The sequence below is a fragment of the Manduca sexta genome, chromosome 24 (assembly GCF_014839805.1).
Source record: "Manduca sexta isolate Smith_Timp_Sample1 chromosome 24, JHU_Msex_v1.0, whole genome shotgun sequence".
Classification (NCBI taxonomy): Eukaryota; Metazoa; Arthropoda; class Insecta; order Lepidoptera; family Sphingidae; genus Manduca; species Manduca sexta.
This window is the reverse complement of record NC_051138.1, coordinates 15020835-15046611: the sequence shown is the minus strand read 5'-3', so window position 1 is coordinate 15046611 and position 25777 is coordinate 15020835. Positions and strand designations below refer to the sequence as shown.

The following is a 25777-nucleotide window of genomic DNA, read 5'->3' as shown; positions in this document are numbered from 1 at the left end:
CTAACTAAACATATTTTTACATATTCACCACTTAAAACTAATTTATAACTATAATACTTATTTTATATCTCGGTCCACTATGATTAATGGCATATTATGCCGTTTTGTTGTGACTAATAAACTAAAACATTCATATCCCAAAATTATTACATACGATATTCAGAATCATCACAATATATTTCATTGTTGTTAAATTACAACGGAGGAGTCAGAAGACGGTTGCGCGATAACAACGCGAATTTTCATCGAAGCGACTGTACTGCATTCACGTGTGTTGACCATAATGCCCGATCCACATTCTCTAGAGGCTAATGAGGAGACACGAGGGCGTGGATGTAGTTAAAGCCCTCGCCTATAACCATGTAACTTCGCCTCGCCTTCCCGCAAGTTCTGGGTAAATTTTCTTCGGAGTTGAAGGGCACGAAACGGAAGACAAGCGGCTTCAGAACGAGCAAATCCAGTATGTGTAGGTAACGCTTGCAGCCTTTGTTGGTTATTTATGTAATTAGGCGCATCCGCGAGAATGCGGAGCCGGGGACGGCATTCTTTTACCACGTTGTAGCACCATATTTTTATCATAAGCCATAAAACTGATTAACCAATCTAACCAACTAAAATATTACATTCGGATTTTGAGAATTAAAACCTTTTCTGCGTATCAAGTAAGTGTTTTTTAACACTATTAAAATATAACGGTATGTATTGGTTCCAGACGATGTGTGATGGATCACAGGGGAAAGTCTTTTGATCTTGAAGGCTCAGGGGAGGCGTAGAGGCGCGGACTTCGTCGCACTTGAAGACCCAGGAGTGAGACGTGAAATACTCAACTAAATCGCGAGCGTAGTCTGACATTTTTATTAACTTTACGTATCTGAAAAAGAATAGATATTAAAATATAATTTATAAAAGATATTGTGGTGATATCAACAATTCTTTATTCTAGCATTGGTTTCACTATAGAATTTGATGGCACGCAGTTTAAAATAATGTCAAGCTATGAGAGACGTCGTTTGATGGTGGCTGGCATTATGTTCATTAAACATGGCGTTTCGCCATGTTCGTAATTTCTCCATTCATGTACAATTAATCTACAATCTCACCTACCGTTCAAAATACTATGGATACTCACTTAGGTTTCCTTCCGATAATACGTAGAACGAGGTCCACAACGAAAGCTACTGTCTTCATATTAAAAGATATTACTCTTAATATCCATTTGTATTTCGTCATCAGAATTACTCCAGGAAACGGCAGACTGTCTGAAGTGAAAAATAAGGGATGAGAGCTTTTTAAATATATAACTGGTTTTAAGTATTAGAATTTGGAAGACGTTTGGATACTGAAGACACGTGAATGATTTTTGAATTCAGAATATTTGCTACAATAATAGCACAAAATCGTTGAGCTCTATAATTAATTGTTAGAGGAAACAGAAGTCGCTGTTACCAAACATTGTTTATATTCTCTTTGCTGTTTGAATTTAAAAAGAATAGTTGAATGACTTGCATACTCACAAAATCTTTCCTTTACGCTCTGTTGTGTGTAAAGCTTCACAAGTTCTCCACATGTAATCGGGTTGACATGGCTTGAGCAGCTATTTAGCACAGTGAGCTGACCTTTGCTGAAAGGGCGAATGGAATTTTAAACACAATATTGAGGTTGTATGCTTTTCTAGGGCAAAGAGCAGAATAAGATAAGAATGAAAAGCGGGTGGTTGTGCCTCTGCATATCTAGCATACCCATACCCATTTTTTATTGATCTTTTGCACTGCATCGGTCTGTAATATATATATATATATATATATATATATATATATATATATATATATATATATATATATATAATATTAATCACTGGATAATTACCTATACTGTCGTTTACAGTCAAAGTCTCATTATATAATTGTCTATCGCCAATAAAATAAAATGAAATTTTCCCAAAAACATATCACACACTGGGATAAAAAGAAGACAATTGTTGTTCCAAATCTTCAGAAAGCATCACATCTATATGAATAAAAATAGATTACCTATTACACTTAGCAGCTGATATCAAAGTGAGGTTTGACACGTAGTCCACTGGTATAAGATCCAGTATGTTGCGTCTGTTTCCGACGACACCCCTACAGATGCCCTTAGCTATGACTGTGAGAGAACTGGTGGCGCCGTACCAGTTGTCGAGCCAGCCTGGGAACGGCTCTTTGATTGATGGTGTTACTGAAATAGAAATATAAATACTTTGAAACTTTCAATATATTTCTTTTATATGCACCGGAAAGTAACACCACTGTACTTTCTTTTGGTTTCGCGAAGTACCTTAAACTACCGGCCAATCTGTGTGGAGCGACCGAGCGGTTATGTCGGGTTCACCGTACCTTAGGACCGAAATATGGAAATATTGGGTGACCGCCGCGCCGAGTACATCTTCGGTGCCTTAGGGACGGCTGTAGGCTTTTTCCAACAGAAGATAGGGATAATAATCCCTCGTCATGATTTATTATGTTAAAACAAATGTCAGGCATATTTTACGGATTTTATCGGACTTTTGGGTTCGCCCCGAGACCACTGCTGCAAAGTTTTCAAAACGTCGGGAGGAAATTTTAATATAAAAACCGCGTTAAATCCCCAAAATAGTTTTATTTTAAATACTTCGTCAGTCAACACAATTACGCCAACCTATTTGAGACCACTGCTAATGATTTCTCGTATACGAGTGTCCGACTGGGTAAGTATCGCCATAATGATTTAATTATTGTTGCCACCAAACAGCATTTAGCAAGCATTGATGTTTTTCGATCTGAAAGAAGTCGCCCTAAGGTATTAGACGTCTTATAATGCTCAGTAAGCATGCTCAGCTGACTACAACGTTCTTCACACTGGAACACAACACTGCTTGGCTACTAATCCGTAGAAATAAACTCTGGTGCCTAATATACGGCTCTTCGTATTATCATTACCATCATCATCATAATCAGCTCATTGTAGTCCACTGCTGGACATAGACCTCCCCCAAGGTACGCCACAGAGCCCGGTCTGCTGCTCTTACTTCGCATACGATAGGTTTACTACCGGCAAAAAATATTACCTATGGAAGGTCGCACGATGACCACTGGGAGATCACCACGTTTCTCTGATATCATGGTCTCGGTGAGCGCCTTCGTGAATGTGTAGGTGTTGGGTCGTCCCTCTGAAAAACGATGTATCCTATATTAAACTAATAGGATTGGAAGATCATTTAGTCCTACCGGGTCGCGTTGAGAGCCAGCCGTATATCTGTGACGTAGACATATCCAGGCTTGCTTCGTTTTATTTTTTTATATGGGCGTGGAGAATGACTACACTGTACCTGATTTTTTTCATAAGTTCACGGCGATATGACCCTAATGGTAAGTGGAGTGGAGTCCAATAGAATGTCGACTGACGAGAGATGGTTACCTCTTGGCAGTCGACACAATTATGCCTGCCTGTTGAAACCGAATATACACAGGCTGATCCCGAAACGCAACACAGTTACGTGGGCCATTATGGCTGGTTTTAACATCCTGTGTACAGTGATCGCTATCCGGGCGGATAAAAAATATCCTACCACCAGCAAATTTCTGGCCATTCAATACAATTGTGCCGGATATACACAGCCTGACTCCAGAACGCATCACATTTACTGGTGGTACGAGCTGACGTGAGCAGCGGCATCGGGCAGCGGAAACAGGCGGGACGATATCGCCGCGTTTGTCGCTTTACCATGGTACAGCGCGGCGCGGTGAGGCGATTTCAAATATTAGTATTTGTAAGTGTTAATAACATACCTATCATCTTAGAAACCTTTTCCGCATCATCTCCGTAGTTCCTGGCGAATTTGTACACCTCCCCCAGATCTTTGGGGGGAGGGTATACAATCTCTTCGACCACTGTTTTATCGGTATTAGTGTACATAGTTGAAATGTGAACAAAAACCTGAAACAATACGTAATTACGTTTCGATATGATTAATCAATTATCCGATTGATATTTCGGTCAGAAAAATATCAGGACATACTTATTAGAAGTCAAATTTGTCGGATTAGGTTCTAATTTTTAAAAAAGATGGAGTTCTTTGGAAATTGCATATTTTGTTTATATTAATGGATTAATTTTCGAAAAATCCTTGCTCATCTGCCTTACATAAGATACTCTCGCTCATATTCTGTGCTAGCGTTTCTTGTTCTTCTTGTTTGAAGTACATAACGAGATTACTCAGCTTTTAATGATGTTCAGAAATTTAGAATTCTGTTTATTAATAAATATTTTGATCTATAAGATTGCATGTCAATGAGAAATTCTGGTTTACCTTGCTTCAAAACCACATTGCACTTTTAACTAACCTTAATACATTTCATGCGTTGGGAGAGAGTAAAGACTCTTCTCGTTCCCTCCAAGTTAACGTTGAGTGCCGCGCTTAAAGGCTCGTTAAACTTTACTGTCGCTGCAGCGTGGAACACTACTGATACCTGAAAGGTTAAAAAGTTGCATACTTAAGAACTACTTCGTCGGGCGGCACGTCACAGCTTTCTACGAATTGCGGGTCAACCAAAGTGATAATGGATTTTGGGATTTGTTTTTTTGCCGCTAATCAGTGACGTGTGCTAGATATGAGGATGGTATCGCCCCCGATCATCATGGGACAGAATACACATGGTGAAACGTCGGGGCCCAGGTTGCTTCTGTCTTCTCTTCTCTTCTCTTTGGGGTTAAAGGCGTGATGAGTATGAAACAAAACGTAGGATAGATTTTTATTCAGGCACGGTCAATTTACTTCGCTACGTCTAATGGTAAGTGTCGTCCTGGCAAGAAAGTATCGACTGACGAGAGAAGGGTATCCTTCGCCGGTATTCATTATGTAGGCCTATTTGAAACGGGATATGAACAGGCTGATCCCGGAATGTGACATATGGGCCACTATGGCGAGTTTTTCATTTTTTCTACGTTGATTGCTATCGCGCGGATTCCTAAAATTAATTTATAAGCATTAGGCTGATACAAGTACTCACACTGATACTGGTGGCGACCGAGTGCCACGCAGTACTTTGTAATTCAAAGTTCTCTATGGTGTTGTTAACTGTGTTAAAGTGGCAAGTTTTGTCTTCCATGTAAACTGGAGTGTGCATCGCCAGAGTATTACAATTTGATGCGTAAAACGCAATGTTCTGTATTTTACGGCAGTTACGTATACAAATTACGGACCCAATCGTCGTATGAGATTTTTTTTCGGTATGGGCGAGTATTGACTTTAGATGTCACACTCGGTGATCCACATGTTCATAAACCGGATACAACTAAGCTAAAAGTGATTAAATACTTACTTCATTAATCAAGATAGCTTCATCCTCCGCTTTGATGTCCAGATCAGGTGCAGCGATATCTCCTGGGATTGGTACGATTTTGCTCAAATCCTCCGGTCGTTCTTTTTTGATTCTTGTGAACACCTGTAGAAGTTAACTAGTCAGTATTCTTGTAAGTCACTATCAGGTATTTATTTTTATTTATTGGGTTTTGCAGTAAACTTAACACTACAATTACAATAATTGAAATATTATACCTTATAGCTATAATGTAGGCCCAAGTTAGGAAACTCAACATACACATAACTTAAGCTAAATATGACGTAAGCGCTGAAAATTAAACACAATATAATTTGGAGACGTTCACGCAATATGTATATTGTATAGGTATAGGTATTACTTAAAGTTGACGCGTTCTGACATGGTCTTTGTATTTTTATTTTTTCTACACGTGGATGCCAAGAATCTTATACTAATTGAAGTCGGCAAAGTTGTTCTAAAGAACAATGATACTTAGGAAGTTAAAAATAAAAGATGACGCATACGAAACAACCGAATGTTGCGCGAGTTTCATCATGTTTGTGAATAAATATGCATTAAATCATAATCACGCAATGCTTATGCACCTATAAATTTAATAAGTAAGGCGTGATGTTTCTTTCGCTTCTATTTGTCTGTCCCTTCAATTATAATATGATTTATAACTTGTATAAAATTGTGTAAGTATGAATGCCATGAAGATGCTGGTTTATTGACCTATATCTATTGTAGTCTTTGCTTAAAGTTGATAGATCTACGCATGTAACAAAAAACAGGATGTTTATAACACATGAAAACAAATGAAAATTGTTCACGCTGTACAAAAGAACCCAATTTATTTACTAATTCTATTGTAGTCCCATGTCTAACGTCGTTCTTTCTGAGAATTATGTATTTTATATATTTTTCAATAAATATACAAATAAGAGAGGATATAATAATACGGAGAGCGGCGATAGCCTAGTTGGGTGTGGAACGGACTGCCAAAACGAATGTCTGCAGGTTCAAATCCCAAGGGCACACACCGCTGACTTTTCTAAAATTATGTGTGTATTCTTTGTGAATTTATCTTTCGATTTAACGGTGAAGAAAACATTGTGAGGAAACCTGCACATCTGAGAAGTTCTCTATAGGGATTTCGAAGGTGTGTGAAGTCTACCAATCCGCACTAGGCCAGCGTGGTGGACTAAGGCCTAATCCCTCTCAGTAGTAGAGGAAGCCCGTGCTCAGCAGTGGGCAAGTATACCTAGTCTTGCCATAAATATTGTAATAAAGAAAAAAGAAAATTGTTAACTGCAAATAACATTTATTACTTTTACAGTGTGTCAGTTTAATACATAAATATAAAACAATTAAAAATATAAAAAGCTTATTCGAAGTGGTCTCCATTGGCTGCAATACAGTCCTTTAAACGATGAGGCCAGTTATCAATAGAAGCACGCACTCTTTCCATGGGAAAATTCTTCACTGCCAATCGTATAGATTGTTTTAGGGACTCAAATTATCATGGCGTTTAGAGCAAGCTGTACTCTCTAAAACTGACCACAAATCATAATCCAGCGGATTAAGATCGGGACTAGACGACGGCCAGTCTTCAGCTCTGATGAAGTCCGAAACGTTCGATTCCAACCAAGACTGCGTGGACCGAGCTTTATGACCCGGCGCCGAGTCTTGCTGGAAGGACCATACTTGGTTATTGAACATGGTGATGTTAAGGGGCTTAACTACCTTCTCAAGAATGGTATCTTGATACACTTGTGCCGATGTTTTGATACCTTTTCACAAAAATATGGCTCAGTCACTCCTTCATAGCTAACACCCCACCAAACCATCACTGAAGTCGGATAATGTCCACGTTGCACTCTGTCGACTAATTGGGAAGCTTCCTTAGAGCTTTGAGCATAAATACGGTCATTTTGTTTGTTAAAATGTTGCTCAATTGTAAAAATTTTCTCATCCGTAAACAAAATTTTCTGTGACCTCCCTTTGCGTACCGCTTCAGTAGTTGTTTCGATTTTACCACCCTATTCTTCTTTAAATTATCAGTTAAGAAATGGCCAGTGCGTCTCTTATAGGCTGCAAGTCCTAAGTCATCTTTTAAAATACGCGACATGGTTCTAGGTGCTATCTTCATTTCCCGAGATAAAATCTTTTGCTTTCGGACAGGATTTCTTCGAATTCTTTCCCTTACTGCTTTGACCACCTTTTTCGTACGAACACTACGTGGACGGCCAGATCTTTTCTGTCACAAACAGAGGAGGTCTCATTGTACCTATTAATAGCCCGGTACACAAACATTTTACTAATACCAAGTGTATGGAGAGTTTTAAAATTGCATTTGGCTCCATACCTACTTTGTGTAATGCTATCACAGCGATTCGGTTCTCTTTATCACCCCACACCATTTTAATATCGCAAAATATTTTACAATGTATTGGCGCCAAAATGAGAAAACACAATGAACAATCGTATAAAAATGACAGATTCGAAATTCAAATGTAATATTTTTTTATAATTAAGTGTAACAGTATTTATGGCCAGACTAAGTATAATACAGGGCTGATATTATTATACAAATAAGGCAGAAATACAAAGACATTACACTATATAGTTAGTTATAGACATCAGGGCCAAATTTAGGCGCCAAAATTTATTACCAGTTGGTAATAAGTCTCTGTCTTATTTGAAATGTCTGTATGGCAAGATGACACAGCGTCCACAGATATTAATACAAAAATAACATATTTACAGAAAATATTATGCTCATATTTGCATTAAGAAAGACCAAATCATATAATGAAAAATATGAAGTATTTCACATCGATGTTTTGCTATTTCATGATAGATTGAGTAACCATCACATAAGCGCAAATTTTTGTATGACCATCTTCCCAATTTTAAAACTCTTTTAATATATGAGATTATACATTTTAGTATTTTAATTTTATATTTTTTTTCTACATCAGGGTCAGGGGGGTTCTTCCCTCTACGGGAACTAATCCGTATTTTTGCAATTACTGGCATTCTAAGCGAAAGACAATTTTGTAGCGGCGTAAGGGTTGATGCCGCTGTAAGGAACAGATGGTTACATTCTTCTATAGAGGGAGGATTTCCAGTCAAGCAGATGTTGCTTGTGACCGGCCGTGGCCCCTCCGACAGTTCCTATTCGGAGATGGTATATATGCTGCACGTCGCGCAAATTGTGCAAGCGTAATCCAGGATCGTTTACCGCCATCTTGCGTGATTGCGATGCGATCACTACAATTGTGTCAATACCACATAGGTCTTCTTGTAGCTCTATTGATGTTGACGAGATAGCGGTGAGGTTACTAATTGTATTGTAATTACAACTTCGATAGCCGTATAGATAAAAGCCCCGTAATTCGCCTATTCACCTGAACTACCTTTGAAAGCTATCCTTCGATGAGAACGCACGTAATGTCAATGTGACGGTTCAGCCCCATTAGGCGGGAATAGGGCCTCTAACCTCAGTTTTATGCTTTATATTTTGAGGAGTGAGATCTATTGCAATATGAAGGAGGAAATTCAATCTTATCTCAATTGCTCAAGAGTCTGTTATTGTAAATTACTCATTTATTCATATAATTAGCTGACAATAGTAATTGCCATCTGTTGTGTTTCGATACAATGGATCAACACTGTTTAATTAACGTTTACGCTGGAATCGACCTTAATTAATTCTGATTTCTGATGTATGACGTAATAATGTGTTCATTTAGACCAGCTGCCCACTGGAGGGATGGTTCGGGTGTTTTTGAATGGAAATGTACCTTAAATTAATATATTCCAGTTCAAAGTTCAATGATCATAATTGTTTTTTTTTTTATTTAATTGTCGGGAGGCTTACAGACTAATAAAATGTCTCATAATGATAAAAAGAAAACATAATAAGTAAATTTGCTAATTACAAGCCTCCACCTATAAATATTTAAGTACGAACATGTTACAGAATACGAAATAATATTGTCATTACAATGTAATGTAATTTCACACGACCGTATGTGGATATTTGTGTAGTTGCTTAATTATTTTGTAATACTCAAATAAATTTTATTATTATTTTTTTATATTGTACCCAGTCCGGCTATTGCGTAGCATTTAAGTGTAATAATAATATTGTATTTTTAAATGCCATGCGTGCCTATGATCTGTATGTTCATTACAATGACATTGTAGGGTTATTATAGAAATTTAAATTATTTAGTTATGCTGTTGGTATGCTAAATTAATAAAAATAAAATACAAGTCCGGAACGTATCCAGTAAGCTCTAAGCAAAAAAGTTTTGTACCAGCATTCCTTTAGCCTTATTTGATTTTTCCTAAGCGAATTTCGGCCATGGCGGCCAATCTCAACGGAGATCAGCCAAGAACGCAAAACATCGTGCATAAGTATATGCGCAATACACAGGTGCACTCTCTGTTCTTTCACTCTCATAGTTCGGTGAGACGGCAATCCGACATGACCGGAGAGAGATCAGGCGCAGGACCAACGGCTTTACGTACTGTCCGAGGCCCGGGGTATCCCACCGCCAGCTTCCTGACTTCGAGCTGCCACTGAGATTTTGTTAAGATGGAAAAATGTACTCGCAATTATTTTCAAACCGCTTCAAACCCAGGACCTCAACGCGGTAGCTGTTCTCGTTCCGTGCACAATTACTACTACGCCACTGAAGCAGTCGATTTATTGTAGTACAGAACAGATCATTGTAAATATCAAAGACAACTAATTAAAGCCTTTGCAACTTCGTAAAAGAAAAGAACTCTGTATTGTCTGGTTTGTCCTATTAAACTTTGTTTTTGACATCTACGATACAGGCATAGCCTAGGGTGGACATCATAGCTAATTCTTATAAAAAAAACTTATTTACTAGTTTAAAGGAATATGCATTAAAGATCTTTATTTATAACTAGCTTTTGCTCGCGGCTTCGCCCGCCTGAAGGAGCTTTCCGGGATAAAAGTCCCACTATATATTTTCCCGGGATTGTAGCTTATTACCTTCTCAGGGACTTATACTATCTCTATACCAATTTTTGCTTTCTTATACCACGTCTTATGTCACGTCTCCTGGTTCTAATCTACCTCTACACCAATTTTCATCCAAATCGGTTCATCCGTTCTTGAGTTATAAATAGTGTAACTAATCCCACTTTCTTTTATATATATAGATTCTACGCAGGGATTTGCAACGCTACTTACTACTAGCACCACCTTCCCTTTTGTTAACGAATACACGGTTTCCTTAACACAAACGAAATATTCCGACTGTACCCCATGCTGTGGAGAATGTTGTAAATGCCTATTATGGGTGACATATACATGTCAGATAATATATTGTGCTATGACAACTCTGTCGTAAGATATAAGAAACTTTAAATATATAAGTTATTAATAATATGTATACTGTTGGCGTTTCTATAAATAAATCATCATCATCATCTCAGCCACAGGAAGTCCACTGCTGAACATAGGCCTTCCCCAAGGATCTCCACATCGACCTGTTGGAAGCGGCCTGCATCCAGCGACCTCCTCCGACCGTAGCCAAGTCGTCCGTCCACCTTGTAGGCGGGCGTCCGACATTTCGCTTGCCTGTACGTGGCCTCCACTCTTTATAAATAAATATATAAATCTTTGCCTGAAGTTAAGATGATTACAGTAGCTTTGGTACGTTTAGTTCTGTGACGTGCCGTCTGAATAGTGGTAATTGGAGTCGGTGTTTGTATTAGTCAAGATTTCTTGTAGTGCCGCTCAGTCTATGGCGCCGGGCCTTAATGAGTTATTCATTGGCTTTTGATCGAGCTCCGCCTGCATTTAAATATTTTGACTGTCTCGGTGGCGTAGTTGTATTACGGTACTGCAGTGCTCAGGTCTCGAGTTTGATTCCCGGGCCGTGCAAAGTAATATTCGGTTTTTCTACTCAGTATCAGCGCGGAGTCTGGATTTTATGCCTGATATGTCGATAGACTCGCCCCCTAAAACATTATTGGACGGAATACACGGCGGAGAGTGGGTGCACAAGATACGCCCCTGCCTTTCCCTTCAAGGTAAAGGCGTATATGTGATACTTTAAACCCGGAAAAATAACTAATGGGTTTTTTGCGGATTATACGTCATAGTCTATTATATTCCGGTAACAAACACACGGAAAAAAATTAAAACTAAACGAAGAATTTTATAATCAAGTAACAAAAAACTAGGAAAATGAATTGAGCACCCTTGTAAATATATATTATTGAAATTAAACTAATTTTCGGATTCTATCGCGGTATTGGTGTTTTATTTTCTCCCGACGTTTCGAAGACTTTGCAGCCTTCATGGTCACGGGGACCCAGTCCCCCCGCGATAGAATCCGAAAATTAGTTTAATTTCAATGTCTAACATTCGCGTAAACATAAGCAATCATTAAATATATTATGTTATATATATTATTATATTATGCTATATATGTAATATATAGTTCTACAGTGGCGTAGCATGGACTAATATAGACGCGGGCAAAGTCGGGGGCCCTTTTCTTTTGTTCTCAAGATCTACCCAATAAATTTATCATACCAAACATGCTTTGAAACAACATATATCTATTTATGAAATTGAAAAAATACAAATGTGCTGTGCGTATATTGAAAAGCAGGTATATTTGAAAAATCGCACTTAAAGAGGTCGCATGAGACCCATTTAAGTGCGAGGCCGTGGGCAAGGGCCCACTTCGTCCATGCCTAGCTATGCCACTGATGTTATAAACCATACGCTTAAAATATTTCGGCTAACGTCTAGCGAAACTGGTGTTTGAAATTGAATGTATTCACCTCGGAGTTCGCACACTAACTGTTACAATCAGCTATCGTATACATACCGGACTATCTATCATTGTTTGTAGTCTTTGCTCAGGATTTTGATTCTTCTTCGTACGTATTAAGACGTATATTTTATGTATCTGCGGACAGCTGTAGATCAGTTTCTCTAGGCACATCTGGAAGAAGAAAAATTAACACCAATCACAATATAGCTTAGTTAGGTATGGAACGGACTGCAGAGGCGAATGTTCGCTGAGCGTTAGCAAGCCGAAAAGTGTTGTAGCCAGTGGAATTATTTCTATAGGGTATTAGGAAAATGACCCAACTGCTACACCTGACGGTATGTACGGGTCCAATCAGAGCGTCCACTGACAAGAGATGATAATATACACAGAGTAACCACGGAACGCGACACATTTACTGCCACTATGTCGGGTTTTAACAACTTGTTTACGGTTGCTATCCGAGCGGAATTATATCCTACCAGCACTTAGATGATGAGCGCTGTAGTGCCACGCGGTGCATTATAATTTATAGTTTGGGTGACGTTGCCATTGTTAATGGGTAGTCGTGTACCTTAAAACGAGACCCTTGCTCGTCGTTCATTCGTATAAAACTAGCTTATGGCTAAGTAGAATATTTCTACCATGCTACTAATAGAATCAAATCAAATCAATCAAATCAAATCAAATCATTTTATTTGCGAATACAGGCCACATAGATTATACAGATGTTATGTATTGATGGGAGATCTCGCCACATTCAACCCTTACTGGGCATGCAAATGAGTGAATGGAGACATTTATATCATTCATTAACTTCTATTAAAAATGATATATACACAGTTCCCTTATTATATTGCTTATCATTATATATGCTTAAATACAGTGTTTTAAGTTGTATAGTTTTTTTAATTTATAATGTTATTTATTATTAATATATTAATACCAATGAAATAATACAATATATTTCTTCTTAAATTTTGTCATCAAGAAATTCCTTTATCGAGTAATATGTCTTATCTAGCAAAAGCATTCTTAATCTATTTTTTGAACATATGAGGTGGACCTGTTTCTTTAAGTGTTAATGGTAACTTATTATAAATTTGTATCCCAATACTAAATATACTATTTTTATACAGTTTTGTTCTAGTTTTTAGGGTACATAGCTGAGTTTTATGTCTCGTGTTTTTTAGAGTCTTATAGTTGTTAATATCAGATCGAACCAAGAGAGATGCTTCATAGACATATAGAGAAGGAAGCGTTAAGATTTTCAGGTTTTTGAAGTATGGCTTACATGAATCAGTTTGATAAAGCCCACACATTGATCTAATGCATTTCTTCTGTGCCTTAAATGCAGTATTTATGTAAGAAGAGTTTGCCTAATAGTGGAGCGCCTGGAGGTTTTCACCTCGGATTAGAGTTATAGTGAATGAATTAATACGATCGATGTGGGATATTGTTTTTTAAATTATACATTGCAATGTTTACCCAAAATTTTTTTGTGCAATCCATTTTTTCATTGTTAAAAAAAATATTATAAAAAATTAATGTTTGACCAAATATTTTCACTTTAAACAGTATTTTTTTTAATTATATGTTAAATCTTACCTGAGTAGACATATAGGAACATTTTTCAAAGATACCTGTGTATAAAAATAGCAGTAGGGTCTCGAACAGTAGAAAAACGTGGAAAGGGAGAGCGGAGCGAAAGCTGCTATGTACAATGGAATTTCTCGGCCAGTTTAATTATAAATGAAAGTTACTCTATTGTGTACATTTAAAAAAATAAGGTAATTAATTACGACTAATGAAAATATATTAAATTATTACACTGTTGTCTACATCAAATATTTTCTTCTACTTCATCTATCTGTATAATAGGTGAAGTATTGGAACAACTATTTCCGCTGCACTGTAAACATGCTACACTGCAGTATAAACCACTTTTTCTGCATCCACACGCAGCTCCACATCCCTTTTTGCAATTACAAAATAACATTTGCAATAAATTATCCAGAGCAGGTAATTGATTCATTGTTATTGGGATGTACATGTTATTGGAATACTTCCATCCCCAATTTTCAATAACTACGTCATTTCCTAGCCATATCTGAATTTGTAGGTACACTCTTTTAAGGTGCTCAAACGTTGCATCAGTTGTTGTGATGACAAAAGAACACTCGTATTTTTGGATGTTGCTTTTATGAAAGAATTAAACCTTAATGTATTTAAATCATGAGTTTTAGACGGAGCGCCATATAAACTCAAAATACATGCTACACCTGCTTGCAATATATTATTTTGGTCTTCATTGATATTTTTAAATTCTTTTTCTGAGTCGTGTAAATCAATCCGTTTCTCAATTTTTTTGGCAAACTTGATTTTTCCTTTATTGAAAAACGCAGAAGTAGTATCACAACCCGTAAAGGCATGTAAAAAGAATATGTTCTTTACAATTTGGTAATGATTTTTCTAAACATTTCGATGAAAATATCTTCTGTTGAACTTTGCCTCGGGATGGTTTTAGAAAATATATTTCACGATCTTTATCTACCAATGCCGTTAATATCACTAAGACATCGATATCTTCTAACTTTACACTACTCAGTAAAAGTATTTAAAAATATCAATGAAGACCCCAATAATATATTGCAAGCAGTACACCTGCTTCAGTCATGCTGCAGTGTAGCATGTTTACAGTGCAGCGGAAATAGTTGTTCCAATACTTCACCTATTATACAGATAGATGAAGTAGAAGAAAATATTTGATGTAGACAACAGTGTAATATATTTAAATAAACAGATTTTGTACTAATATTTTTTTTTCTTTTCATTAGTCGTAATTAATTACCTTATTTTTTTAAATGTACACAACAGGGTACGTTTCATTTATAATTAAACTGGCCGAGAAATTCCATTGTACATAGCAACTTTCGCTCCGCTCTCCCTTCCACGTTTTTCTACTGTTCGAGACCCTACTGCTATTTTTATACACAGGTATCTTTGAAAAATGTTCCCATATGTCTACCCAGGTAAGATTTAACATATAATTAAAAAAATACTGTTTAAAGTGAAAATATTTGGTCAAACATTAATTTTTTATAATATTTTTTTTTTAACAATGAAAAATGGAGTGCTCAAAAATTTTGGGTAAACATTGCAATTTATAGTTTAAAAAACAATATCCCACATCGATCGTATTAATTCATTCACTATAACTCTAATCCGAGGTTTTACGGTTTTGAATGCTCCAGACACTCCACTATAATATAATACGCCATACCTTAATGTAGATTCCACATAAGCATGGTAAGCAGTCAATAAAGTTTTTTGGTTCGCTACCTTCCTAAGCATGTATAATGCATATGAATACTGATTCAGTTTGGTGCAAATGTGTCCAATATAAGTCCTCCATGTCATGTTAGAGTTTATATAAATGCCCAAAAATTTGGTACTATTCGTTTCAGTGATTTGCACACCTTTATACTGTATTGATAGTGGCTTTGTTTTTGTATTTTTATTTCTAAAAGTCATATAGACTGTTTTTTCTAAATTTATTATAAGATTATTATTGTTTAACCATTTTATAATGTCAGCAAGGGATTTGTTAATTTCAAGTTCTTGACAATGATAATTATTATTTGTAAATAATGCTGTGCTATCATCTGCAAATAGAACCATTGGATGGGATATCGCATTAGGCAAGTCATTAATATATACCAGGAATAAAAGAGGACCTAATATGCTTCCTTGAGGCACTCCATATTTAACTGTTCTAAGATCTGATATATATATTTCTTTTCTATATAAGTTTTATGACAGATTCTTGTAATTTCAGTATACTGTTGTCGTCCTGTAAGATATGATTTTATTATTTTTAAAACATTTCCTCGTATACCATATGTTTCGAGTTTTCCAAGTAGGATTGTGTGGTCTACATGATCAAATGCCTTTGTCATGTCCATATATAAGGCTGTTACTTGTTTTTTACAATCTAGACCTGTCAAGATATTCCTTAAAAATTGGTTTATTGCCATGTTTATTGATTTGCCTTTACGAAATCCAAGCTGATTGGTGACAAAAATATTATTTTTTTCAAAATATTCTCTGAGATTATTGTATAGTACTCTTTCAATTTTTTTTGCTAAAACTGGTGTAAGTGTGATGGGCCTATAGAAATGAACGTCCGGTTTATCATCCTTTTTAAAGATTGGGGTAACTACCGATGTTTTTAAATTTGTGGGAAAACATCCCCCTTCCAAGCATTTATTTAGTATAAAACTAATAACTGGTGATATAATATTAGACACGCGTTAAATGACTTTTGTGCATATGCCATCGTATCCTGTACTGTTTGTATTATTCAATGAATTTATTATTTGAAGGATATCGTGCGGGGTAGTTGGTTTCATAAAACATGAATTGGAGTTATTGTATGTCAAGTTATAATGTGTTATGCTATCGTCTTTGTTAGTAATATTAATGTCATCAATAAAATAATTGTTAAATATTTGTGCTATAGATCTAGGGTCGGTAATAATTTGATTGTGGTGTTTTATCATAGTTATTTCTTCACGGGGATTATTATTTTTGTATTTGTTTATTATTTCCCATACAGCTTTGAATTTATTTGAAGCAGTTTGAATATGGTGATTATTTTGAGACCTTTGTGTGAGTTTTATTATTTTCCTAAATCTCTTTGTATATTTTTTAAAATTATTTTTATCGTCGTCTAACCCAGAAAGCTTATATTTCCATAGAAGATATCGTTTACGAACGGAGCATGTTTTAATACCTTTGCTGATCCACTTTGGTCTCTTAAAAATGATAATTTTAATTTTGATTAGTGGAAAACAGAGTTCATAAAATAATTTAAATAATTTGTAGAATTCATTAAATGCATCATTAGGATCATCATTATTGTGTATTCCACTGAATGTATTTTTTTTAAGCAATCTATAAATTTAACTATCTTTGTTTCACAGTAGTCTCTAATCACCTTAAACCAATGTTTAATTTTGTAGCTTCTTTTTACTGGGCATTGTAGTACCTGAGCAGTATGATCAGATAGTGCAAGGTCTAAATTTATTGATTTTGCACCTTTAATATTATGTGCATAGTTGTCAAGACATGTTTTGCTTTTTAGCCTTGTCGGTTCACATAAAGAGAGTTTTAAATTAAAGGTAGCTAATAGCTGTTCAAATTGTGTGGAGGCGAAAAAGTCCTTTAACCTATCAATATTAAAGTCTCCACATAAAACACATTTTTTACCTTTGAGGCACAATTTGGTGAGTAGCTCATGCAATCGATTCAAAAATAACTGAATACACTGTTTTTTATGTTTTGGCGGTCGATATAGGTACACATATGACAATAATTTTGTGATCTAATAATTCTACAGCAGAGCATTCAATATAATTACTGACACTAACAAGTTTAGCTTCTTGCAATACTTTAAATCTATGGTTTAAATGTATTAAAATACAGGACCCGCCGTTTCTTTTACTACGGCAGAAGACTGTAGCTAGTGTATAATTTGGAATAGTCAACAGTTTTGAATCTTCAGCTATCATATTATGTTCAGTTATGCATAAAACATCTAATTTCATATTGTCATTGGTAGTAGATATTACAAGATCTTCTGATTTTGCTATTAGTCCATCTATATTTTGATGTAATATATGGATTTTATTATATACGAAATAAGTTATTTGCTGCTACTTCTTTATATTTACTACTATTACTATTATCCACAGTTTCGTTTAGTGCAATTTCAATTTCCTTTGGATCATTATCTGTTTGCGTTGCCCTGTTACACATTTCATTTGCCAAATTTGCTTTTCTTTGCATTTCTTTAGTATATCTAGTATATTTACGAGAGTAATCTAGTTTTAATATGTCTTTCAAAATATATCTGCATTTACATAGAGTCATGTATTTTCCCTTGGGTCTGTACGTAGTAAAATTCATATCTATGTAACTGACATTGCTGAACTTGCCACATACGAATTTCAGTTCATAGTTTAGTTTTTGCTCATTGAGAGTTTGATTGTATGGAACCTCACATACAATTATATTTACATTCTTCATTTTGGTTTACCAGCTCTGTAGACATGATTGTATATCATATGGGTTTTTATCAATTGTTCCGGCCAGTAATACAACATAGTCGTCACATCCAAGGCTTTTTATTTCAGCTTCTGATACGAACGCTAGAACATTTTGAAGACTCGCTCCTGATTTCCATAGGGAAGTCACGTTATATTGTATCCGACTAAGTTTTGTAGCATATTTTGCATGTTTCTGCCACGTTGATCCGCTAAAATGATTATTTTGTTTGGGTTCTGGTAGTCTATTTTATTTTTACTTTGTTCGTTTCTTTCTTCTATAGTCGCCTATCGAAAACTGCTATCATTCTTTTGTGTTGATTTGATAATTGAGCTCAATGATCTGTCTAGGCTTTTTACTGGTGTACTTGTGATGTTTGTCACTAGAGTGTCAATGTTATTGTTACCAGCAGTAGATTGTTTCTTCTTTTTATTTTTCTTTCCAGATTTAGGTGTAGTGAGTATATTTGTTGTCATCGAATCCAATTTTTTTGTATAGTTGTAGCGTGTTATTTTTCTTCTCTAATTCTCTTTTTAGGTCTGTATTTTCTGTATTGAGTATTTCAATTTCTAGATGAGCAGTTTCTAATTCTTTATGTAACAAGTAAATTTTTTCTTTAAGTTCTTTTGTGTAGTAACTGTCGTCGATTGAGGTGTTCTGTAGGCTTAAAATTGTATGCTCAGTAATTGACGAGTTGTTTGATGTTAGATCATTTAAAGAGTAAGTCCTTTTTTGTGGTTTTCTGTGAGTGACGTTCTCCTCCATGTTTATATTTATGTTTTTATCGATTTCTTATAAGCGCTCTCTAGCGGCTGGTAGACGAACTAAGTTTCTCAGTCGATAAAGTAGGTATGAGATTGTGCCGCTCGTCTCTAGATGGCGCTTTTTTTATTTTATTCATAAAGCAACAGTGACAAATACAATTTGATGTGGCGATGAGTTTTGAGGTTATGTTAAGTAATAATATTTTAATATTATTGTTTTAATCATGTTTCTTGAAGTTTAAACGAAGTATGACTAACCTCTTGCGTGCAATGTTCTGTGATTCCTTGTGTTAGCTCATAATCTTGTTCTTCGATGTAGTTGGCCGTTCACTATTTGTAATGTTTATGTTGCTATTTTTCAAAGTTTCACATGTAAAAAAACGGTTCTTTAGCTGATGAACACTTGTTTCTTGGTTTTTTTCACGACTTTGGGTGGGTCGATTTATGTTTATAGTTTTTAATTTGAAACTTAATACAGAGCCGATGTCAACACTGGCACAGTGCCGCCCTCTCAACCCTAGAAGCATGGTAGAAATACTATTCTGTGTTCTTTTCTAGCAAAACGCAGCAAAAAACAGATAAGTCCGTAGTTTTAAGACACTCATAATACCAAAAAAGGCCATTGATGCATAGCTAGCCTTGAAAAAAAAGGATTTAAGAAACGAAAGTGCATGCATAGTATAAAATTTGGCAAGAAGCAATTTTTTGCATCACATAATGAATAAAATAATGTTTTTTGCTAAAAAGAGCACCTATTGTTTATGACGAATAAATTATATAAAAAGAATGACGTGTTACTAAGGTCATAACTCCAGTGATTTAAATTTGCATTTCAACAAGGGCATGCATGTAATTGAAAAATATTAAAATAAAAACTAAAAACTATTTAAACGGATTTTATCGCGGTTTTTTATATTATAATATAAAAAACCGCGATAAAATCCGTTTAAATAGTTTTTAGTTTTAGAATAAGTTGTTTTAGAATAACACGATATAACTCAACTCTCACCTCAAAAAGCTTTAAATTTCTAGGGAAAAAATACAAAACATCCAATTGTGCCCGTGTCTCACCGAATATAAATTAATTATGTTATTAATCAGATGAGTTTGATGAACTTGTTTTACTGAACGTAAGAATAATCAAATGAGCTCACACCTTTAGTTAAATGGTATTTTTATAGATTCACCCCCTTATTCATAGACGTTATTTATCTAAGGACGGAGTATTGCTTGATAACAAATCTGTTTCGGAGCATTGCTGTGAGAATCATTTTTTTTTAACTGGAACATTAATTCTAATAGTTATTTATTTAATAAGTCTTGTTTTGACTTTTTATAAAGTTCATTATTATCGAATCCTTTACTTTGTTATAAATAGAGATGTATAATTGAAACATTTTACATGAGATTGAGTCGCACATTGTTAAAGTTTGTTTTATACAAGTATATTACTGAGTCATTGGAAAGATGCTGGTACTTATGGATTAGGGGCCGTTCCAGTATAATGTAACGCGATATTTTTTAAATTTTTTGACACCCCAAACGCGCCGTAATGTCTTCCTGTATGCCCCCGCCGCCCCTCCAAAAGTTATGTAACTCTAAAGTGACATTTATTTGTGTAATATTCACAATTATTTTACCCAAAATTACGTACTACTTGAACGGCCCCTTAGGCCTTCCCAACTAAGGTGCCAGCCGAACATAAATTAATTATACTTGTATTTAAATATACTTGCAATATTTGTAAGATAAAGAAAACTTGTACCACGTACGGATTAAAATACGCGACCAAAGCGGCAAAAACTCATTGATTATTCATTCATCCATTGTTACGTGTTTCTTATAACCACGTTGGTTCTCAGCTTTTCTTAATTTATGATTATTATCGCGCATAATAATTAATCAAAATTATGTTGGCTATTACGTATTGCTTCCGACTTCTCCCGTGCCTCACATTTTCTAGAATAAAAAATAGCCTATAAGTTAATCGAACACATGTTCTGCCTAGTGGCGAATCATCATTTAGCCCACTGAAAAAACTTACAATTTGTAAGTGGTTCTCCACAAAAAATATCTGGTTTTTGTAATAAAGAGGTAAAAATATATAGGATATTAGAAGAATATTTATTGCATCCTTTTAAAATACAGTATACGATAAATTTCGAGTAATGGCGAGCATCCTTTTGTTTTAACTTTGAATTTAAACTTTATTGTGTAAAAATAGGTCTTTATTATGATTCTTATGTCTTATGGTAAATAGGTGAGACGGTAATGACATTAATAAAAGTAGAAAAGGCTATTGGCTCTACCTAACCTCATGGGTTACAGGTGTGGTGTTTGGTTTTTATTTTTTTAAACGTACCCAGCCATTGACGTATATTCTATAGACACGAACGGACATGTAAATTATTTGTTCAAAATCTGAACTAAAATGGCAACCAAAAGCGTCACTGTTAAGACACACTATTTATCCACTTAAACAACAAATAATGTTACTTATTTCACTAATATTTTTTATTTACATCCAGGTTTACACTTAGAGTCGAGTTCTTATATTATGAGCGCCACTCCGTACACAACCACAAGCTGTTAATATTGACCATCCTAAAGTCAGTTTGAATGGATTGCAGTTCAATCCAGTTGAACACAATGAATTTTCGGAACGTAAATCTAGTACGCAGTACATATATGTATATAGATGTACCCAGCAAACTGACTCCTCTACACCTAATGGTAATAGGGGACCGGCCTATGCTTGATTTTGTACATTATTCTATATGTAATGGTTAATAATACGAAAAAGAAGCCCTACTGCGAAAACTGCATAACCATTGGTTAAAAAATGAACGAATAATTCATATTTAGAACATTCATATTTAGAATAATTCATATTTGTAACGTGCAGAAGTGGGCGCGATGTGGGGATATCGCTTCATCTCTTTTTTTCGCACGCGTCGTAATTCCCGATGACGTCACATGTGGATATTTCGTCTCTTTTCTGTTTCTTGTTAATTACCCCTTCCACCGTAATTCAAAGACTTATAACTTGTTGATTTTTTACCGGATTTTAAAATTCCTTCTGTGTTATAATTTATATTATGTAAATATTTGATAATAGTAAAGAACAAAAATGAGTCCGGTACCCTATTGAACTGAGGTCCAATATAATGTCGACTGAGAAAGTCAATATTCTATAGGACTCCACTTACCATCAGGTGCAGTGGATCACTTTGGCGTGCCGTATAAAAATCCCTGCTTTGCATATAAATATTACCATTCCGAGGAATCCAGTGGCCCCGGTGATGAAGACAGACCTCCCTGCGTAGAAGTCCGCCACGGAGAGATTCGGGTCCTCATTGTTTTCCAAAAACATCGTGAATCTACAAAGAATACAGAGGTTAGCATATAATTGGTAATGAGTTTATATCTGGTCTGAATATCAGGGAGAATATTGAAGTATATTCTATAGACAGGAACGTCTATATAAACTATTTGCTCAAAATCTTGAGTTGGCACTTAAGTTCGCTGCAGCGCTAAAACATCAATCGCCGTCTTACCAAACTTTTTAAACCTTCTTTACTAAAGCGTTTTAAATAGAGTATAAGTAAAATGGCGACCAAAACTAATAATTTGTATTCACATCCAGGTTTGCACTTAGACTTAAGTTCTTATATAATGAGCGCCGTTCCGTACATAACCATATGCTGTCAATGTTGAAACCATACTAAAGTCAGGTGTACGGATTACAGTACAGTTCCGTCAAACAGTGAGTGTTCGGAACGCCAGATGTAGTTCGTAGAACATATATGTATATCGATGAGGGAGAATTTATATAAACGTGGACAGCTGATAAAGGCAACAGGAAATCCTTAGACGCTTTTTACTGGTGGTAGGTCTCTCATATGTGAGAGTCCGCCAGGGTAGGTACCACCGCAATGTCTATTTCTACCGCCAAGCAGCAGTGTGTAGTCACTGTAGTGTTCCGGTTTGAAGAACATTGTAGTCAGTGTAACTACTAGACATAATGAGAGTTAACATCTCATGTCTCAGGATGGCGAGCACAGTGGAATACCAAACAATACTTTGTAATTAAACAATAGTTTGTAATTCTACTGTTTATGGGCGGTCGTATCGCTTACCATCAGGCGAACGGCAAGCTCGTCATTCAAAACAATAAAAAAAACTGGCAGCTTCCGAGATAAGGTCGTAGGATTATGCTAAATGCAGGCATCATACAACAAGTTAATCTGGAAATCTTTGGGAGACGCCTATGTGGTCTAATTCTTTTGCAATCTGTAGATAATATTGCAGTTTAAGACACAAACGTAGCTTGGGTGCCACTGGCAAATATTTTAAAATTAATGTACACGTACTTTTCTTGAATCAATACCTGAAATTACTGTAATATCCTTCCAGGATATTCGGATTGAACCGGAACCAACTCTAGTGACCTCTGGGTCATGGCTGTACCCAAAACTTTCCTTTATTAGTTTCACAAATCAAACAAACCATTACAATATGATGTAATGTGAATTTTCCTGTTAGTGTACGTCCTATTAAAACAATGTTACTTCTAATTTTGTTTTCTTATGCGGTGCCCACAGATTGTTGGACGATTGTTATAACCATATTTTATCTATTTTTAATATTAAAATTAACGAATTATAAAAAGTAGCAAAATATAATATATTTGTTATTGTAAAATTAGGCGCCGCGTAATCTTGATATAATTCACGACACATATTGGCAAAAAAGCTGTCCATATTTGGTTTTCAATTTATTGTCCTCATCGGTGAGGATCGCGACGCGTTCCTTCCTTTATCTCTATTAAGATTATATACATCTTTTTTATTTCTAATTTCCTGCCAGCCCGAGCTGACTTCTTTGTTTACTTTGAAGTCTCATCTATTTTATGTCTAAAATATTTTTCGGTAGTTATATAAGCGACTTAATTGAGTAATGATTATATAATTATAATTAAATATTCTCATGTAACTTGACTTATAATAAGCGCAACTATGTTCGCCTGCGTGATGAATAATAACAAATTATTTTATTTTCTTTTTAATTACTTTGAACTGACGCTTTCTACATAAATGTATGCATTAATTAATAACAGGGCTTGTAGCCAAGACGCCTTTCTACAATTGTTTATGGCAATAGAAAAATATATACAAATGATATTCTAGCCAGAAGTCTTTCGCTCCGCGTCTTAGCACCTGTTGGACACTATTGATTGATTGAGAGTTGATTCAGTCAAATTCTTAAGTAATTTATTTTTTATTTATTATTATTGGACAGTTGGCTGTCTTATAATAATAAATCAACTATTGGTACTTGTAGTAATATTAAGTACAAAACAATAAGTGCCAAAAAATATTTAAAGGTAACACCTGTTTGCGACTTCGTTCACCACCTGAGAAACGTCAGGATTTTTTCATTATGACTGAATTAATCAATTTTGTGTAGACTATTGATTCCTAAAATTGTCCAAGTAGATCCTTAAGGATACACGGGAGGCTGGACGGGGAGTTTACGTTGGCGTGGTAATTATAATAATTCGTAAGCGTGGGTACACATTTTTTTTCTGGTTAGATAGTAAAGACCAAGTCAAAAGTACTCGGAACCGGCGGGAAATGCAAGAAAAGATTAATGAAGGTGGAGGAAGCGCGAGAAGTATGCCAAAATCGTGCAAAGTGGCAATCCATAGTCTCTGCCTACCATCATGGTTTAGGGGCGGGATACTATGTATGTCTGTAGATAGTAAAGTACTAAAATGTTGGCTTGAATTAACTTATCAATGTAGGCAGATAATATTGATAGGGGTCGTAAGCCATAGTGCCCCAACGTAACTGTTCAGACGCCCCCCGTGATGGCGGGGCGGTTGTGGTAATGTACTTGCCCCGCGACACCAAAAAAGAAGGTCCACCGGAACCAGAAAAAATTTGAAAGGGGTCCATGTAAAAAATTGAAACAAGAAATGAAATAAATAAATAATATAATATCAGCCCTGTATTATATACTTGCCCACTGCTGAGCACGGGCCTCCTCTACTACTGAGAGGGATTAGGCCTTAGTCCACCACGCTGGCCTAGTGCGGATTGGTAGACTTCACACACTTTCGAAATTCCTATAGAGAACTTCTCAGATGTGCAAGTTTCCTCACGATGTTTTCCTTCACCGTTAAAGCGAACGATAAATTCACAAAGAATACACACATGATTTTTATAAAAGTCACAGGTGTGTGCCCTTGGGATTTGAACCTGCGGACATTCGTCTCGGCAGTCCGTTCCACACCCAACTAGGTTATCGCCGCCATTTTATTTAATATACATATATTTAGGAAATGAAAACATACAACGAATATAAACATTAATATAACGATAATAAGATCTTAAATCATATCACCAAATGTAAAAGCAAAAAGGTTTTATTTATTCAATCGTTATTATTGTGACGCAAATAAATATTTTTAATACGGTTTAATTGTTAATTACGGTTTAATTGTTTTAAATGGTCGTTAAAAACAAAATTGTATTATTTTTTCCACTTAAAACTTAAATTTGTATATTTTTTTTTGTTAACGTCACTCGTAATTAATTTTAATAGCGTTTTCAATTAACTGTCGTAATTTTTTTTATGCGGGCACATCAATTAAATATTGTGTCTGATGGCAAATGGAAAGGCGTCTAGATAGAGTGTCAACTAAAGAAAAATTGATGTTTTGCCTAAA

General features: G+C 35.5%; 1 protein-coding gene across 2 annotated transcripts in view; it reads right to left on the bottom strand.

Annotated features, from left to right (window-relative positions):
- Positions 1–10: 10 nt before the first annotated feature.
- The window catches only part of LOC115446382 (putative fatty acyl-CoA reductase CG5065), a 37111-nt gene continuing 11344 nt past the window's right edge, over positions 11–25777 (bottom strand). The window contains exons 2-11 of one of the 2 annotated variants that reach the window (XM_030173028.2): positions 22319–22424; positions 12230–12346; positions 5340–5462; positions 4362–4487; positions 3807–3954; positions 3086–3187; positions 2031–2217; positions 1515–1621; positions 1130–1259; positions 11–871 (exon numbers count right to left, since the gene is read on the bottom strand). In XM_030173028.2, coding sequence (XP_030028888.2) covers positions 640–871; positions 1130–1259; positions 1515–1621; positions 2031–2217; positions 3086–3187; positions 3807–3954; positions 4362–4487; positions 5340–5462; positions 12230–12346; positions 22319–22417 — 1371 coding nt within the window. In that variant the 5' untranslated portion in view covers positions 22418–22424 and the 3' untranslated portion in view covers positions 11–639. Of the gene's footprint in view, positions 872–1129; positions 1260–1514; positions 1622–2030; positions 2218–3085; positions 3188–3806; positions 3955–4361; positions 4488–5339; positions 5463–12229; positions 12347–19302; positions 19558–22318; positions 22425–25777 lie in introns of those variants that run through there. The other variant, XM_030173029.2, reaches the window with a different exon arrangement.